This window comes from Euprymna scolopes, chromosome 39 (genome assembly GCF_053919585.1).
Source record: "Euprymna scolopes isolate OS-2025 chromosome 39, ASM5391958v1, whole genome shotgun sequence".
NCBI classification, from domain to species: Eukaryota; Metazoa; Mollusca; class Cephalopoda; order Sepiida; family Sepiolidae; genus Euprymna; species Euprymna scolopes.
Genome location: NC_136520.1, coordinates 67,850,506 through 67,868,005, shown reverse-complemented (window position 1 = coordinate 67,868,005; position 17,500 = coordinate 67,850,506). Strand labels below are relative to the sequence as shown.

Genomic DNA, 17,500 nt, shown 5'->3' with positions numbered 1-17,500 from the left:
ATTTAGTCGATAAAGAAGTATTAAAATATATCAATCAAAAACTCGTGTATTTCATCAAAAGAATTTTTTAAAAAATCGATGAAGCGGATTTTTGTTCTAGGGGAAAAACTTATAAGTGAATGTGCGTTTCCTTTGTACTACGGAGGTTGAAAAATAACAATTTTCGTTAACACACGCAATAAAAAAGAGACATTATTTATGTCCCTTGGACGAATCCATATTTCATAAATTTCATATTAGCAGCAGCAGCTCCTTAAAGCTTGCGATTTTCTAGGACCCTCGCTTTAAAAAATTCTTTTATTTAAAAAATACATGAAATTTAAAATATAAATATGGATAAATTCTTAACAATGAAGAATGAAACTATCCATTTAATAGTATTTTTTTAGGTAAGTGATTCTTTTGGCATTTATATATATACATATATTTATAAGCAAGTCAAAATATGTTGATTTCCTTTATTTTTTTTTTTTTTAAGAAAACCGCTTTAAAAAACAAATATTGCATAATTTGCTATTAAAACTGTTATTTTTTTTTAATTTGGTCTTTGCTCCTTTAATTGAAAAAAAAAATTAGGGTTTGAATTACATTTTCCAAGTAGTTATGAGCTTCGAAAAATAGTAAGTTGAATTATTAAAGCTCTGATCATCATTTGTAATAGCTACTTTCTGATACACCTAGACTGTTGCATATGAAATAAACTTATGACTGTCCATTTAGCACCTAGCGGACTTATAACACATACGGACACAGACACAAACACACACACACGCAGATTTTTTACATCTCTAAGAAAAGGAAAAAAAAACAACTAATTTATAAAAAGAAAAAAAAACGCTTGGGAATGCGCTTATACGAGCGAAAGCTAGCATGTCTTTAAAGGGTAAATAAATATCTCTTTTAAAGGAAAAACCTCACATCGTTTGGCTTTATATATATATATATATATATATATATATATATATATATATATATATATATATATATATATATATATATATATTCGAGGGTAAACAGTTACATATGGTCGCTACAAACAGCTATCTGTTTCAGTCAATGACACTTCGCCAGGCAACCCTGAACCATTCGATGCTATAGAAAAAAAAGAGAAAAGACTGAGCTCTTCAAAAAAAAAAAAAAAAAAAAAAAAACTATAAAGTTTTTAGCTCTCTAAAAACAGGAAGATAAAAAAATGGAGAAATTGCATTTCAACCTGTTTGGAAGATTTTTCAAAAAGTGCTAAAGCTGGAAATTATATATATATATATATATATATATATATATATATATATATATATATATATATATATATATATATATATTGTTTCACATAAGTATTGATACGTCGCTACACATTCATGAGTATGTTTTGGTCAGCCAATTACAAGTAACCAGGGACATCCTCAGGCGATATTGCTTATACAAAAGTCTGTAATGAAAATTATTCAGGAGCTTACACGGACTAAACTTTTATATAAATAATATCGCCTGAAGAGGTCTCTAGTTACTGAAAAACATTATATATATATATATATATATATATATATATATATATATATATATATATATATATATATATATAGTGTTCTAAATTTAAGTTTGAGTTAAAAATAGTATGTTTTGTCTTATCAAATAGTTTTTTTTTTCTTTTTGTAATTGACTAGTTTCGTTTCAATGATTCAAAGTAGTGAATAGGAATTAAATTGTAAAACAATGGCAGTTCATTTCGTTAAAGAAAGATGCATATGGATTTTACGTTTCGGAAGTTTTTTTACATAAGGATTCATGATTTGTATTATTTTTATTATTCGGACTTCTGTTCTCATCATCCTGACAACTTTCCCACCGTTGTAACCCCCAACTTTCAGTTCCTCTTCGTTGTTGTAGTGAAATCTAAAAATCGAAATATTGAATTTCAATTAAAACCAATGCTATGTACGTAATCGTCGTGTCGAAATTCGTAACATATCCAAAAGATTACGAAAAACGATGAGGTAGAAAATTAATTATTAATGAAAATAGTTTTCACAAAAATTTCAAGTGTGTATATAAATTAATAGCATAAAGTCAGGGGAATTAACTCGGTTTGTCTTGTTACAATTAATGGTGGATGTCACGCAATCATTGTACAAAGTGCATGTTTTATGTAAGGATGCAGTAATATTCAACTAATTGTGATATGGCAATTAGATAACATTGTTTATTGTTGAAATTGATAAAAACAATAAGTTGTTATTGTTTTTTTTTTGTTTTTTTTTAATGAAAACTTTTGGACGTCGGATTTCGGTACAATAACGAAGAATCCAACATTCTTCAGGTGTATCTTGTCGAACTCGGGAATCTTCCCGGCGAACGTAGAAATCTGTACAGAATTTCGAATGGAATTCTTTATTAACCCATGAGAGTAGAATGTTCTCATTCTGTCAGCCATGATCAGGTAGAAGGGGTAACAGAAAAAAAGGACTAAAAAGTAGTAAATAAAATTCAATTTTAAATGACACTCATCTGGAGTTTGAAGGTTCAATCTTCAGTGCAATTGTGAATTGTTTTAGAGTCTTATTCGATCATGGCTGACAGAACAAGAGCATACTACCCCAGTGGATTAAATACATAAAAAATATGTATAAACATATACACATACCTAATTTTATATGATATATATTTTATAAATAGAGCTATAAGGAATAAAGGGTTAACAGTCGCTTCTGACAATGTTTGATTCCTCGGTGCTCAAAGTTTTTAATTGCCATCTTGTTTCCTCTTCTGTGTTGATCTTCCCTCCAGTAAATACCCGACGGTCCGCCCCATTGACTGATCCTTTTTGTAGACTGTTGGTCATGGCCGTCAGATTCTGCAAGGATTTCTTTAATATCCATTACAGACATTTGCTTATTCTTATTCATTTCTTGTAATGATCCATCATGGCCGGAAATGCCACATCTGTCGTTTAGTGTTTTTGTAGCACGTGACCATCTGATATTTTTTTTACAGATAAACTAATATTGACTTATATATATACTTTTTTTTTTTTTCATGAAATGTACAAAAACAAAACAGAAAGACAAAAAGTTAGGCACAAGGCCACTCAAAAATAAGGAACGGGGGTGGGGTCTTTGTTTATCCTTATCGCTCTACAACTTGGCCTTTTTGGCCAAGATCGAAGTGTAGTATCTGTTCTTCAGATGCAGCACTTCCATTTCTCGTTCTCTTTCAGTGGAGGAGAAATCCTTCACGACTGAGATAATTTTTATTTTTGTACCTTTTCTCCACGTTAAAAAACGACCCTGGTGTCTAACTCTGTCCCGTGGGGAGGCATTGTAAATAGGTAACTTGGGTAGCCTGTGCTATTCATAACTAGAGTTCGCATTCGCCATGATATCGCAAACACACCGGAGGATCGTCCTATTTAAGATTTCCCGAATCAAATCGTTTTAATTTTTATTTATTTATTATTTTAATAAATTTATAAATAAATAAATAACATGTATATATTATAAGTAAAATTAAAATTTTATAATAAAAGTCGTTTGATGAATATTCTATTGGTGTGGGTGGGGGGGGGTAACAAAGTAAAAAAAAAATTATTTATTTAATTATATATTATTTTTTAATCATTGGAATTCTTTTGAGATGAGTAATTTGTTTATTTATTTATTTGTGAACTGTTATCCTCATCTTTATAGTTGTTGTTGTTTCACGACTTTCAGCCAACTATTCCTCTGGCCTTCGTCAGGTGGTTAACCGCGACGGGATAGGAATGCTGAGTCTCTTAACTGTATCCCCAGTAATTACTGCCTTCCATAGTTGTTGTTGTCTTACCACGTTTTGGCCAACTAATCTTCTGGCTGGCTTTGGGTAGGATTGAAACCGCTATCTTCAGACAATGGAACTGTAGAGATTCAACGCCTCTATCCACTGCGCCACAGGGGCCCATCGAATCTTATTTTATTAAATACTTTATCCATTACGCTACTGATCGTTGCAGTATAGAGTTTTGGTAAAATTAGCAGACCTTCAAAAGTCGACTTATACACGAGATTATCGTGTAATACACATCTGGAGCATTTTTTTTTTGGGGGGGGGTTGTTTGTTTTTTGGGAAATGTACATTTGTAAATCATCTTCGAATTAAAAATGTACAGTTTTTTTTTTTTACTGAGAAATGGGGGAACTCTTTTAAAGATGGAGGAAATCCTATCACTTAAATTTCGACTAATAAATAAATAATCTGGTCACTTTTGGTTGCAGCTGTCAGGCAAATGTCGCTCTTCAATTGTTTTTTGACAGAAACTCCCTGATAACACGGAAGCTCTTCTTTTTTTAGGTGCCTCTTGACTGAATTCCGGAAAACAAGACTGAACAATTTTCGACCAATCCTAAATTTTATATATATATATATATATATATATATATATATATATATATATATATATATATATATATATATATATATATGTATATATATATATATATATATATATATATATATATATATATATATATATATATATATATATATAAATTTTATATATATATATATATATGCGAAACATACACACATATGTAGATTGCTAATTATTTCGAAATATAAAAAAAAATCTGATTTGGTAACTGTATCGAAATTCAGAATTTAGAAAAGAAGCGGTAATTGTGCCGGAATCTGGAAAAATATTGGAATATGCGTCATCTTCGGAGAGACAGATATAAACACAGGCTGAAAAGTGTCTGACATAGGGTGACCAGATATTTGTCTCCCTTGATTTGAAACCGGCGGTACCGAAGTTTTTTTTTCCGGATATGCCAGTTTTATTTTGGTGTCTTATCCCCCCCATTTTTTGCTGATGAGGAGATGATGTTCTAAACCAAAACCTTTGTCAATTATTGTCAATTTTAATTAAAATGAACATCGTTTTCCGAAACGATCGTACACTCAAGTTGATTTTCCTTTTGAAACTGATTGATAATTCACAATTATTTTTTTTTTTGCTCAATATTAATATAGCTCTAGGATACATATACCTATTGAGCTTATTATATATCTACAGTACTATGGGCAATGTTCTTTTAAAAGTATTAATACATTAAAATAAACTCTGCTCTTTAGATTCCAGGTCTAATCCCCCCCTCTCTCTCTCTCTCTCTATATATATATATATATATATATCCACATACAGTACTGTATCACTGTTTCACATTATAAGACAAGCAACTACCTCAAGCCAGGATCGAAACCTGATCGCCCAAACGACAGTCTGAGCTTCTAACCGTTGCGCTATATGTATAAATTAAAGTTGTACCATTCTATCAGTCTCAGCATAATTTTTTTACACATGCTTCTAGAGAGGTTAGAGGTAAACAAAACCTCATTGTGTTTCCTTTGAAGCAATAGCATTGCAACCGCTGCTAACCAGACTTTGGCTAGCTGTATGCTGACTGAAACAAACCCAACATATCAATTCCCACTTTCCTTTATATCTTAAATCAACGCTCTGTCATTTTCCTCTTTAACCCCTTGTAAATTCGTACAATACACATATAAGTTACTAAATTTATATTTAGCAACGCAGTATCATAGATTCAATCGTTCTACATTGTAAATGACGCACTAATTCCTCAATTTAATCCTTTTTTTTTTTTTTTTTTTTTTTTTTTTTTTACGGAAATCGCTCCAGGCTAGACATGAAGTCATTTGATGTAAAAAAAAAAAAAAAAAAAAAGGAAAACAGTTCTTTTTGATTTTTTTTTTTTTTTTTTTTACACAGGAATTACCACTTATCAAGGCCCGGAGGCCACCCGAGGAAAAGGGTTAATGGGTATACAATATGATTATCGCGTAGTAGACATAAGTAGTGAGAGTTTTGTAAATTGGATTACTTAGGGGGTACGGTTCATTAAGAACTTGTTTACGTTGGACTTGAAGACAATCAGATTGTAGTCAGATGGAAAGCTGGCAATTGGAAGAGAGTTTCACAGGCGTGCAGTTCTAAGAAAAAAGCTTTGTTCATTGAATCTACGTTTAGGTTTAGGCACAGATGAAGAGTGTGGGAAACTATTGATAGTGGTTTGGGCTAGACGAGTGTTTTTCGTGAAAGTTTGGCGAGGAGTGACCAAAGACTGAAGCTCAGATGTGCAGTAATCAGATATTAAAAAAAAAAAAAAGAAAAGAAACAAGCCAGCGTTAAGTCTAAGAAGGGTAGATTCCGATCCTTTGTCAAAAACGTCGTCTATGGAATGTGAGGATTAAAGGACAAAATAATGAAAGCAAGAAATACAAGACTAATTTTATAATTGTTCATGTTTTATTTTTATTGTGGAATTGTATGGAATCCTGGGAAGATTTATTGTCACTCTGATTCCTGGGAAAGCCAACAGCTGTTATAAACTAGAACTCAATAGTAAACGGCTGTTGCGAGAATGCAAAGTGGTTTGCGACGAATACCAAGGATAGCAGAGTACGCTGGAAATTTGGACTCACTTGTTGTCACTGAGACTCAAGAAGAAGAAGGTGAAGAAGATGATGAAGATGAAAATGACGAAGACAAAGTTATGAAGATGGGAAAGGTGAAGAGGAAAATGAAAAAGAGCAAGATTAATAATAATAATAATAATAATAATAATAATAATAATAATAATAATAATAATAATAGCCACTGCCAGCGAGAAATCAATGGTAAGGGGCTGTTGCGATGATGCAAATTCATTTGCAAATGCTATCGAAGGAGGTGGAGAGAGCTGGACGTCTGGGGAGACTTCTTGTCACTCAGCTTCCAGAGAACACCACAGGTTTCCAATCAGATCGTTTGTTGACTTGTGTGAAAGCTCCATGTGAGCCAATAATAATAATGTGTATCTATAAAAGTGAGAATGTGTGAGGACAATTCTCAACTACACTCAACGAAGTTGTGATCTACAGACTTGAAATTTGGTATATAGGGTATTCAGACATGTGGAAAACGTTTTAATCTGTTTTAAACCCCCCCTCCCGCAAAAAAGGCTACTAAGGGGTTAAAATTGAAAAATTGGTACTTAAGGGGCATCAGATTTTTATCTGTCAACTGTTCCACGATTGCGCATGCTCGAATTGTTCACACGACAGCTTCCTTATGTTAGGAATAAGTAGGTTTGAAAACACTTTTTAAAGATTGTGGCAAGCTGACCTAATTGTTATCGTACTTGACTCACTGTCTTTAGGTTTTTGTTTCGATCTCAGCTTTTGTTCAATTGTTTTTTTTTTTTTTTTTTTTTTTTAACTCATAAGAAGTGAACTGTTTAAAACAAGACATAACGCTCGCATGCACATGTCTCAGTTTAAATTAAATGAATTGAAATGTAATTTTTTGCGTATTTTACGACGGGCAACACCGGACGGCCTTCTAGTAGTAGTAGTAGTAGTAGTAGTAGTAGTAAGAAGAAGAAGAAGAAGAAGAAGAAGAAGAAGAAGAAGAAGAAGAAGAAGAAGACGAAGAAGAAGAAGAAGAAGAAGATGAAGAAGAAGAAGAAGAAGAAGAAGAAGAAGAAGAAACTTCTTTTTTTCGTTCCTTTGCACAAATATGAAGAATTTGAAACTTCTTTTCTGTTTTAACAAAATTGGACATTATTAGGGGTTAAGGGTTGGCGGGTCGGTTAAATTGAGGCACAGATACGCTACCGTCCTACTAAAGTGGAACATGCCGACAAAAAAAAAGAAGAAGAAAAGCAAAGTTAATAATTAAAGAAAAATACGCTACAGTTGGGGGACCGGATTTTCAGTGTGTGTGTGTGTGTGTGTGTGTGTGTGTGTGTGTGTGTGTGTTTTCTCTTTTGAATGTATTTGTAAGTTTGTTGGCCGCCATATTTGAGGTTTGCTTGGGTTTTTCTTTTACATCAAAACGCAGACAGCATGTTTCCGAAATTCCCATAAAACATTTTCTAAACAGTGTCTTTTAACTCTCTCACTTCCTCTGTCTCTCCCCACTCTCTCTCACGCACTCTCTCTCTTTCTCTCTCATGTCTTCATTTTCTCCCTTTCTCCTCTTCTCTCTCTTCGTCCCACTACCCTCTCATCTCCCTCGCTTGTTCTTTTTCATTCTATCTTATGTCTGTCTGTCTGTCTGTCTGTCTATCCACTTTTTCTACTCTTTCTTTCTCTTACACTCTTGGCCTTCGGGCCAAGATCAAAGTATAGTATCTGTTCTTCAGATGCTACATTTTCAATTTCTTGTTCTCTCTCAGTGGGGGAGAAATCCTTTACGACTAAGATAATTTTTAATTTTTGTTCCTTTTTCTCCACGGTAATAAACGACTCTGGTCTCTAACTCTGTCCCGTGGGGAGGTATTCTAAATAGATACTCTCTTCATCTTTTCTTCTTTTTTACCCTATCTCTGTTTCTCTTTCTCCTTCTTTCTCCTCACTCTTTTCCTTTCTCTCTTCTTTTCCTTTCTATCTCTCTCCTCTCTCTCACACGCTCTTTATATTCTTGTCTTTTCTCTCTCCCCTTCCTCTCTCCTTCCTCTCTTTTTCTCTTTCTCTCTCCTTTCCCCCCTTTTCTCTTACCTCTCACGCTCCCTTCTCCTCTATTATCCGCCTTCTTAGCACTACCTCCTGTCTCTCTCGATTACTTAAAAAAAACAACAAAAAAAAAAACATCGCTGCTGATCCCACACACACTCCATTTATCTTTTTTTTCTAGGAAATTTCAAAATTTGATTACTTACGAGTAAACGAAACCTTCATTACCATAACAAAAGCATAAAAAACTGGATACCACTTATTTTTTTTATTTTTTATTTTTTACCATTTATCTCTGTCACTACTACAACAACAACAACAACAACAACAACAACAACATTAATGTTATAACTAGGGCTATGACAACAGCATATTCTTTGCATTGTTTGGACTCTCGAGCTTGTATCTGTTGATATCTTATATGATATAGTGATGTTCTCGGTTGATTAACTGTGTCTAACTGTGCCGGATATATACTCGAGAGTCAAAACAGTGAAAAGAATATGCTGTTGTCACAGCTCTAGTTATCATAAAACAAAAGCACGACTGACTGACGGACAGAAGATCATATACAGATACCTTAACAAATTTAAAAATTATGGGCATTTGAATAAGAGACAAAACCAAACATTATCTTGTCCCGAAGGCCAAGTCTTAAACAATAGTGTTTAATGTTTCCGCAATCATTAGTGCAAAAGAAGTAATAACTGTTGCCGGAAGTGTTTCATGCATGTTTCACGTGTTTCGTGGATATATATATATATATATATATATATATATATATATATATATATATATATATATATATATATATATATAAAAGTGAACGTGTCTGTCTGTCTGTCTGTCTGTCTGTCTGTGTGTCTGTCTGTCTGTGTACATTTCCCTACGCAATAACTCTGTCAATTTTTAGTCTATAGACTCGAAATTTGAAATACCGGGTACTGAGATTTGGGAAAAATCGATGTGACGGGTGTCAGCCAGAAATTTGGCTGTTAAGGGGTCGAAGTTCAACGATTTGACCTTTAAGAACTCTACCAAACTCCTCCGACAATTTTGGGTCTACACCCTTGAAATTTTAGATATAGGTTCCGTGGACATGGATCTAACGTAATAACTTGATTTGAGGCCAAAACAATAAATTTTCAGGGGTCATAATAGGGGTCAAAGTTTAAAAAATTACCCCCCCTTTTTTTTTTTGCTCAGCATACACCTCTAAACACCCGGGCAACGCCGGGCACCCATGCTAGTATATATATATATATATATATATATATATATATATATATATATATATATATATATATATATTAGTGTTGGAACGATTAATTGGAATCGGAATCGGGAATCGAAAAAATCGGAACTTTTTGTGGTATCGGAATCGGTATGGGAATCGGAAAAAAATTTTGTGCCTATTTTCCGATGCCAAAAACGATTCTTAATTATATATATGCACGCCAGTGGAACTCTGTTCCATCTGCCTGTTTCCCACCTGACTACAACTTGGATGTCTTCAAGTCCAACATAAACAAATTCCTGATTAATCGCCCCCTTAAGTAAGACACTTTATCAAATCTCCAATACTAACGATTACTACGATACTATCCCATTGATTACTGTAAACACAATAACCCTTATTCCCGAGTGGCTTCCGGGCCTTGATAAGTGGTGACTTCCATGTAAAAAGAGACTTCTTATCCAGTTTCTACAGCTCTCTTATATGCGGTTTACACTGTACATTAACGCAGGCTCTAATTTGGGACCAGAGAAACTCTCTCTTATATTCGTTTTCTTATATTGGGGTCTCTTATATCTGGGTTACACTGTATATTTTCCGATTTTTTTCGATATATATCCCCAAAACCTCTAGCCTTGATGGAAGGGAGACTAAAACTTGCTGCTATTATTTCAAATGATCTGAAATAACAACAAGAGGAGACTTGATTCCAAATATTTCTCATATGTTATATCTCCCCTCTTTTAGAAATAGGGTACGATTATGAATATCTCCAGTATGAAATCATCTTTATGCACTGTGAAATTTACTTTATGTATGAAAACCAAAGAAGGGAGATATAAAATATGAGAAATATTTGGAATCAAGTCTCCCCTTGCTGTTATTTCAAATCATTTGAAACCATAGCAGCAAGTTTTAGTCTCCTCCTCCATCAAGACCAGAGGTTTTGGGGGAAATATCAGATATTTTGTAATTCATATGCAAAACTAGGAAAACAAATGACTTTGATTGAAACATTTTATGGCTGTAAACACTCTATTACTTGTTAAAGAGACCAAGGGTTTCAATACTGCAGTGAAGGGACAGATGTTGCAGCTTGGTTCATAATGCGACACCTAATAGGCCGGAGACTCTTTTCTTAACCCTGTCTAATAGGGAAAGACTCGTGGTGGGAGCACCGGCCCAGATATGACAACAATACTCCATGTATGGACGAACCATGGCCTTGTAGAGATATAGGATACTCTCAGGCGTGAGTAGCGTTCTAGCATGGTAGAGAGAGCCCAACATGTTACCAAAGCTGATGTAACCCCCAGACTTGTGGCGCAATGGTTAGAGTACTCAGAAAAAAATCAGTTGTAAAGTGACATTCACTTGAATGTTGAAGGTTCAATCCTCAGTGTGGGCGACTGAAAAAAGACAATTGCTAATTATTTAGGACCTCTATCCGTTCATGGCTGACGATACGAGAGTATGCTACCTCTGTGAAGTAAATAAAGAGTTCCGTTTGAAACTCCGTGCAGACTCCCGTATCCGACATAAACATTCCCAAGTTCAACAAGATAGATGTAACGAAGATTGGAGGTTACATCAACTGAAACGTTGTGAAAATAAAACTCAAGATGAGAACAGTAGTCCGATGAATCCAAAGAATACGGAGTTAGTTTATTGCTAATCACCTGAGACACATCCTTCCAGGGAATGCTGATGGGGATGTTTGGGCATTTTTGCATGCCAGAATATACACGCCTATTGTGCGCTGACTTTTTTTTTAACTTCCGTCTTCAGAGCTTGTGTCACATCTGCCCACGGTGGGAGGGATGTATATACAGAACGTAAATCACATTTTTCCTCTTTAAAATTCTTGCAGCCAGTTAATTAATTTTGCGTCCTATTTCCACATATTTGGTAATTACTTCGTTTTTTAGCGCGAATCATGGTAATGTATAAAACATACACTATTTTCGCATTCCATTTTTCTCTCTCTTTCTCGATTTAAAATTGAAATTTTCACGTTAATCAGAAGTTGATTTGTTTGTTTTTTAAATTCTTTTAAAGGGGAGTTCATTTTATATTTCCATTTTAGACGTCTTTCTCTACTTTACCAATATTTTCATGGTACCTGCTCAACTGAGCTCTAATCTTTAGTCCCTCCCTGCAAAACATTCACAGCGAGAACTCGTTTTATTACCATCGCCACCACTATTACTATCACCACCACCGCTACCACCACCACTACCACCACCACTACCACCACAAAGAACTTTCTCTTTTTTCCCCCTGTATACCTAAAATCAAATAGAACTTCCATGAACTATGTTTCTTTCCATGAACTTTTTATCTGTGGAACACAATACCATAAGACTGCTTTTCTGCTGTCTGCAAGATGGTCATCTTCAAGTCCAATATATATATATATATATATATATATATATATATATATATATATATATATATATATTTACTGTTATTTTCACCCCAAACAAGATAGTGTCACTTTGACGCAAGGGGCTACTATTTGGGACCAAGATTACAAGCACACTTTGTAGGGAGTTGAGCAGCAAGATATCTGTTCACATTACACTTGAACTTCTACATTTCAGTACAGTCAAGCAAGCAGGGAATAGGGAGGGAATTCCATAGTCTACCAGTTTGGGTAGAAGGCTTTCCAGCATCTAGGGATCTCTACAATGTAGGGATGGAATTTTGCTGCTTGTCAGCTTTGTCGGGGTAGCTACGCCATGTGGATACCAGAGCTAAAATAATCAGATTCTCCTCTTTTCACACATCGTTTTCAATCCTCTCATAATGTTGTTCATCATTCAAATGAAAATCGCATTGACCCATTTCCACGAGTGGCTTTTTGCCTTGGTCAGTGGTGACTCTTTAGTATAAAATAAAGTAATAGTAAAAGCGGACGCTGATTCCGTACGAAACTTATTTAGCGATGATTAATTCATAGTAGACGCAAAAAAAAATAAAGGTCTATTTTTTCTCACTAAACAATGCCCCCCCCCTCCCTAATGCCAAGCGATTCGGTTAGACCCCGACCAATCAGCTGGCAGGGCGCATTGATTCCATCTGTCCTCTAAGGAACTTTTTTTTATCCCCTTTGGGAACCTCGGCCAGCCAGCAGAGAATCCGGCAAGCATCAAAGACAGACTTCACTCCTCTCTCTTCTTCTTCTTCTTCTTCTTCTTCTTCTTCTTCTTCTTCTTCTTCTTCTCTCTTTCTCTTTCTCTCTCTCTCTCTCTCTCTCTCTCTCTCTCTCTCTCTCCAGCATAGACGATTTTCGTTGAAGATGACTACTTGCCGACCGGGGACACCCCCAAAGAACTGCTGTCTGACCTGCAACATCCAAAGAACGTTTTACTTCTTCCTTTTTCTCAAACGGACACAATCCAACTTTCGACAGCCGAAATAAACCTTTCGTTGTTTTGTTTTAAAAGAGGTTTTGTTTTTATTATTCCGTGCTACGTTTTTTATTCATCATTATTTTGACAGAGTTGCAAACACACGTCCTTAAAACTACTACTCTGTAATATTTGTAACACGTGACCCCTTTATTAGTGGCGGGAAAATATCTTTTAATCGTTTAAATGTAGAGTTGAAATGAGAAATAGTTATTAAAGTAATCAGTGTACAAAGTGCAAAAGAGTTCAGTTTTCATATATATATATATATATATATATATATATATATATATATATATATATATATATATATACTAGCATTTCGGCCAGGCGTTGCCCGAGTGTTTGGAGGTGTATGCTGAGCAAAAAAAAAAAATGGTAATTATTTTAACTTTCACCCCTATTATGACCCCTTAATATTTATTGTTTTGGGCTCAAATTAAGTTATTAAGTTAGATCCATGTCCAAGGAACCTATATCTAAAATTTCAAGTGTTTAGACCCAAAATTGTCGGAGGAGTTTGGTAGAGTTCTCAAAGATCAAATCGTTGAACTTCGACCCTTTAACCGCGAAATTTCTGGCTGAAACCCGATCACATCGATTTTCCCAAATCTCAGTACCCTGTATATCAAATTTCAAGTCTGTAGACTAAAAATTTACAGAGTTATTGCGTAGGGAAATGTACGCACGCACGCACGCACACACACGTTCACTTTTATAGATATACTAGCATGGAAGTCCGGTGTTGCCCGGGTATTTGGAGGTGTATGTTGAGCAAAAAAAAAAAGCGGTCAATTCTTTTTTAACTTTGACCCCTATTATGACCCCTTAAAGTTTATTGTCTTGGGCTCAACTCAAGTTATTGAGTTAGATCCATGTCCAACGAGCCTATATCTAAAATTTCAAGTATGTAGACTCAAAATTGTCGGAGGAGTTTGGTAGAGTTCTCAAAGGTCAAATCGTTAAACTTTGACCCCCTTAATCGCCAAATTTCTGGCCAAAAACCGATCACATCGATTTTTCCAAATCTCAGTACCCTGTATATCAAATTTCGAGTCCGTTGACTAAAAATTGACAGAGTTATTGCGTAGGAAAATGTACACAGACACACACACAGAGCGCGCGAGAGAGAGAGACACACACATACAGACACTTTCAGTTTTATAGATATACTAGCATGGGTGCTCGGCGTTGCCCGGGTGTTTAGAGGTGTATGCTGAGCAAAAAAAAAAAAAAAAAAAACGGTCAATTTTTTTAGCTTATGACCCCTTAAAATTTATTGTTTTGGGCTCAAATAAAGTTAAGTTAGATCCATGTCCAAGGAACCTATATCTAAAATTTCAAGGGTGTAGACCCAAAATTGTCGGAGGAGTTTGGTAGAGTTCTCAAAGGTTAAATCATTGAACTTCGACCCCTTAACAGCCAAATGTCTGACCGAAAACCAATCACATAGATTTTTCCAAAATCTCAGTACCTTGTACATCAAATTTCGAGTTTGTAGACTTAAAATTGTCAGAGTTATTGCGTAGGGAAATGTACACACACACGCGCACACACACACACGTTCACATCTATAGATATTTAGATAGATAAAAGGGACATATATCGATATTATATGTCTCTTAGTCTGTATGTTTGTTTGTCTGTCCGTTCCACTTTTTTCTCGGAAACTACAGGATGATTTGGCCGAAAAATTGTACATAGAAGTTCATGATAAGGTGCAGCGAACTAAGTATTGTGGTATCTGTTCGATGATCAGTTAGGAATAATAATAGTTATTAGTCACCACAATACCATATTTACTGTAGAAGTTTTCCTGGACTCTACCGGGCCAATCTAACATCTAAAGAACTTTCTACCCCCCTTCCCTCACCCGGACACAGTCCAACTTTCCACCGCTGAAAAATAATCTGTTGTTTAGTTTTTAAAAAGTTTTTTTTTATTACGTGTAATTAATTATTTCTTTTATAGGGATGCAAGCCACGCATTCCTTAAAAATTCTTCAGATATCTATTTTCAAATGGTTGAGGTTTAACGTTACACAACATGTCCATGTACGCGTTAACGTGTAAACACCAGGGATCCAACACGTTGTAGACTCAGTCGCAAAGGAGATAAAGAACAGGAAAGAACTTCAACTCTTGTTTTTTTTTGTTTTTGTTTTTTGTATTTTTACATAGACATCATCACTTGTCAAGGCCGAGAGGCCACTCGAGGATAAGAGTTAAAGAGTGTACAGTAGTCAATTGGACAATATAGTTATCGTTAGTAATGGAGATTCGGTAAATTTGATAACTTAACGGCTCATTAAGAACTTGTTTATGTTGGACTTGAAGACATATTGTAGTCAGTTGGAAAGCAGGAAAAACGAAGACAGTCCCACAGGCGTGCAGCGTGCAGTTGTTCTAAGAAAGAAGCTTTGCTCATGGAATCTGCATTTAGGTTTAGGCACAGATAAAGAGTGGGGGAATTATTGATAGTGTTTTCAGCTAGACGAGTGTTTCTTGTGAAAGTTTCGAGAGGGGGGGGCATATATTGAAGCTCAGTCGAGCACTTGCCATGAAAATAACGATAAAGCAAACACAAACTCGCAACATCTCTTCTGTGAGAAAGAGGTTGCAGGCAAGAGAAAAAGACATTTCCTACGAGGCTACGAAGTCTATTTTGAACTCTATCTAAGTCCTTTCTATCCGCTCCTGCCCAGATGTGGCCAACAGTACTCCATCCTTGGGCGCACCTGGCCCTTATATAGATAGAGAAGTGCATCAGCAGTGAGATATCTACTCAATCGATAGAAGGATCGTTTCAGGTTTTAAGAAAAAAACCTCTATTCCTCATTCCCCCAACCACGCGTGACTTCTTGTTATGGCTGTTACGTCACCCACGTCTCTAACGTGATCGTCTTCTCTAACGCTATCTCTCTCCTTTTGGCTTGGTATTTGCCGCCATACGTATATCCACGCTCTGTTACATAATTGGGCACATAAACTAAGGTATGCTCCTAGGGACACCGAGTTTAAACCCAATCGGATCTAGTACAATTGGAAATCGTTAAAGGTATGAATCCACGACCCCCCCATTACTATGGGTAAAGCAGCAACTTGTGTTCAATTAATCGAATACAATGCATCACACCATAAAAGGGTTGATGTGCCATAAAAATGAGAAACTCAGCGAGCCGTTCATCATAGGTGTGTGCGGGTCGGTATTAAGTCACCACAAAGAGTTGATGTGCCGTAAAACATACAAACAATAGAAATGTTTACACAGTTTGTGAAGTGTCCGTTTTTCATGAACACCTCTCTAAAAATCAAACAACAAAAACGAATTAAAACATATTGTTTTGGCTTTTGATAATCCTCTTCTAAATGTCCTAATTTAGAATGATGTGAAGTGGATTTTTTTAATACTATTCAAAGTAAAGTGAAAACCTTTTCTTCCCTCTTTCAATATACAAAGCAATATATATATATATATATATATATATATATATATATATATATATATATATATATATATATATATATATACACACACACACACACACATTTACACACACATACACACACATATTCACTTTAAGTTTACATAAGATTCTGGCTTGTAAACTTGATTTTTACTTCTTGATTTAACTTGCTTTAAGTATATGGCAATTAAGCTACACAGAATATTCCGCGTTTAATCCCTGTAGGGAATTGTAAGGCTAGAATTGCCATATATTTTTCTTCCGTTGAAGTAAAGTAGGAAAATCTATACATAGAATGGGATATCTTTTTACTATAATATGGACACATGAAATAATGTGTGTGTGTGTGTGTGTGTGTGTGTGTGTGTGTGTGTGTGTGTGTGTGTGTGTGTGTGTGTGTGTGTGTGGAGATAGATATATATTTATAAAGATAATCACACCTACCTGCCAGGAGTACCAATAATAGCTACAGAAGCCATGTCCATCTCTGTGAACTTTCCTGTAGGACTACAGATGACCACATGAAGGCTAGCCTTCGGTCAGCTGGCTTTTTGGAGATGGGGCGCCAATTTTTTTTTTTTTTTTTTTTTTTTTAAGAGGGATGTGTTTTCTGATTGGTGATTCGTTGGAACCACAACAGCGTCACATAACCCGACCACATGTGACCACCAGCACCACCACCGTCACTGCCACCATCATGCCAATCCTCGTGATAACTACAGTACAGCGCGATATTCCCTTGTTTTGTGCGTGTGTGTGTGTGCCCTGTGTGTTTGAGTGATCCTTGAAAACGCCGTTCAAGAATTACTCGCAGGAATAGTCGAAGAAAGCTGCACAGAAGGAGACTGATAGACAGCGCAAGTTTTGCTGTCTAAACACTTTTGTTTCACGAGAGGG

At 35.3% G+C, this 17,500-nt stretch overlaps 1 protein-coding gene across 1 annotated transcript in view; it reads right to left on the bottom strand.

Annotated features, from left to right (window-relative positions):
• LOC145263826 (uncharacterized) overlaps positions 1-17,500 on the bottom strand; it is a 187,262-nt gene that overhangs the window by 169,592 nt on the left and 170 nt on the right. Inside the window, exon 1 of the mRNA XM_080120892.1 lies at positions 17,048-17,500. This exon is cut by the window's right edge and continues 170 nt beyond it. Within this exon, the coding sequence (XP_079977018.1) occupies positions 17,048-17,088 (41 nt within the window). The 5' untranslated portion in view covers positions 17,089-17,500. The remainder of the gene's footprint in view (positions 1-17,047) is intronic.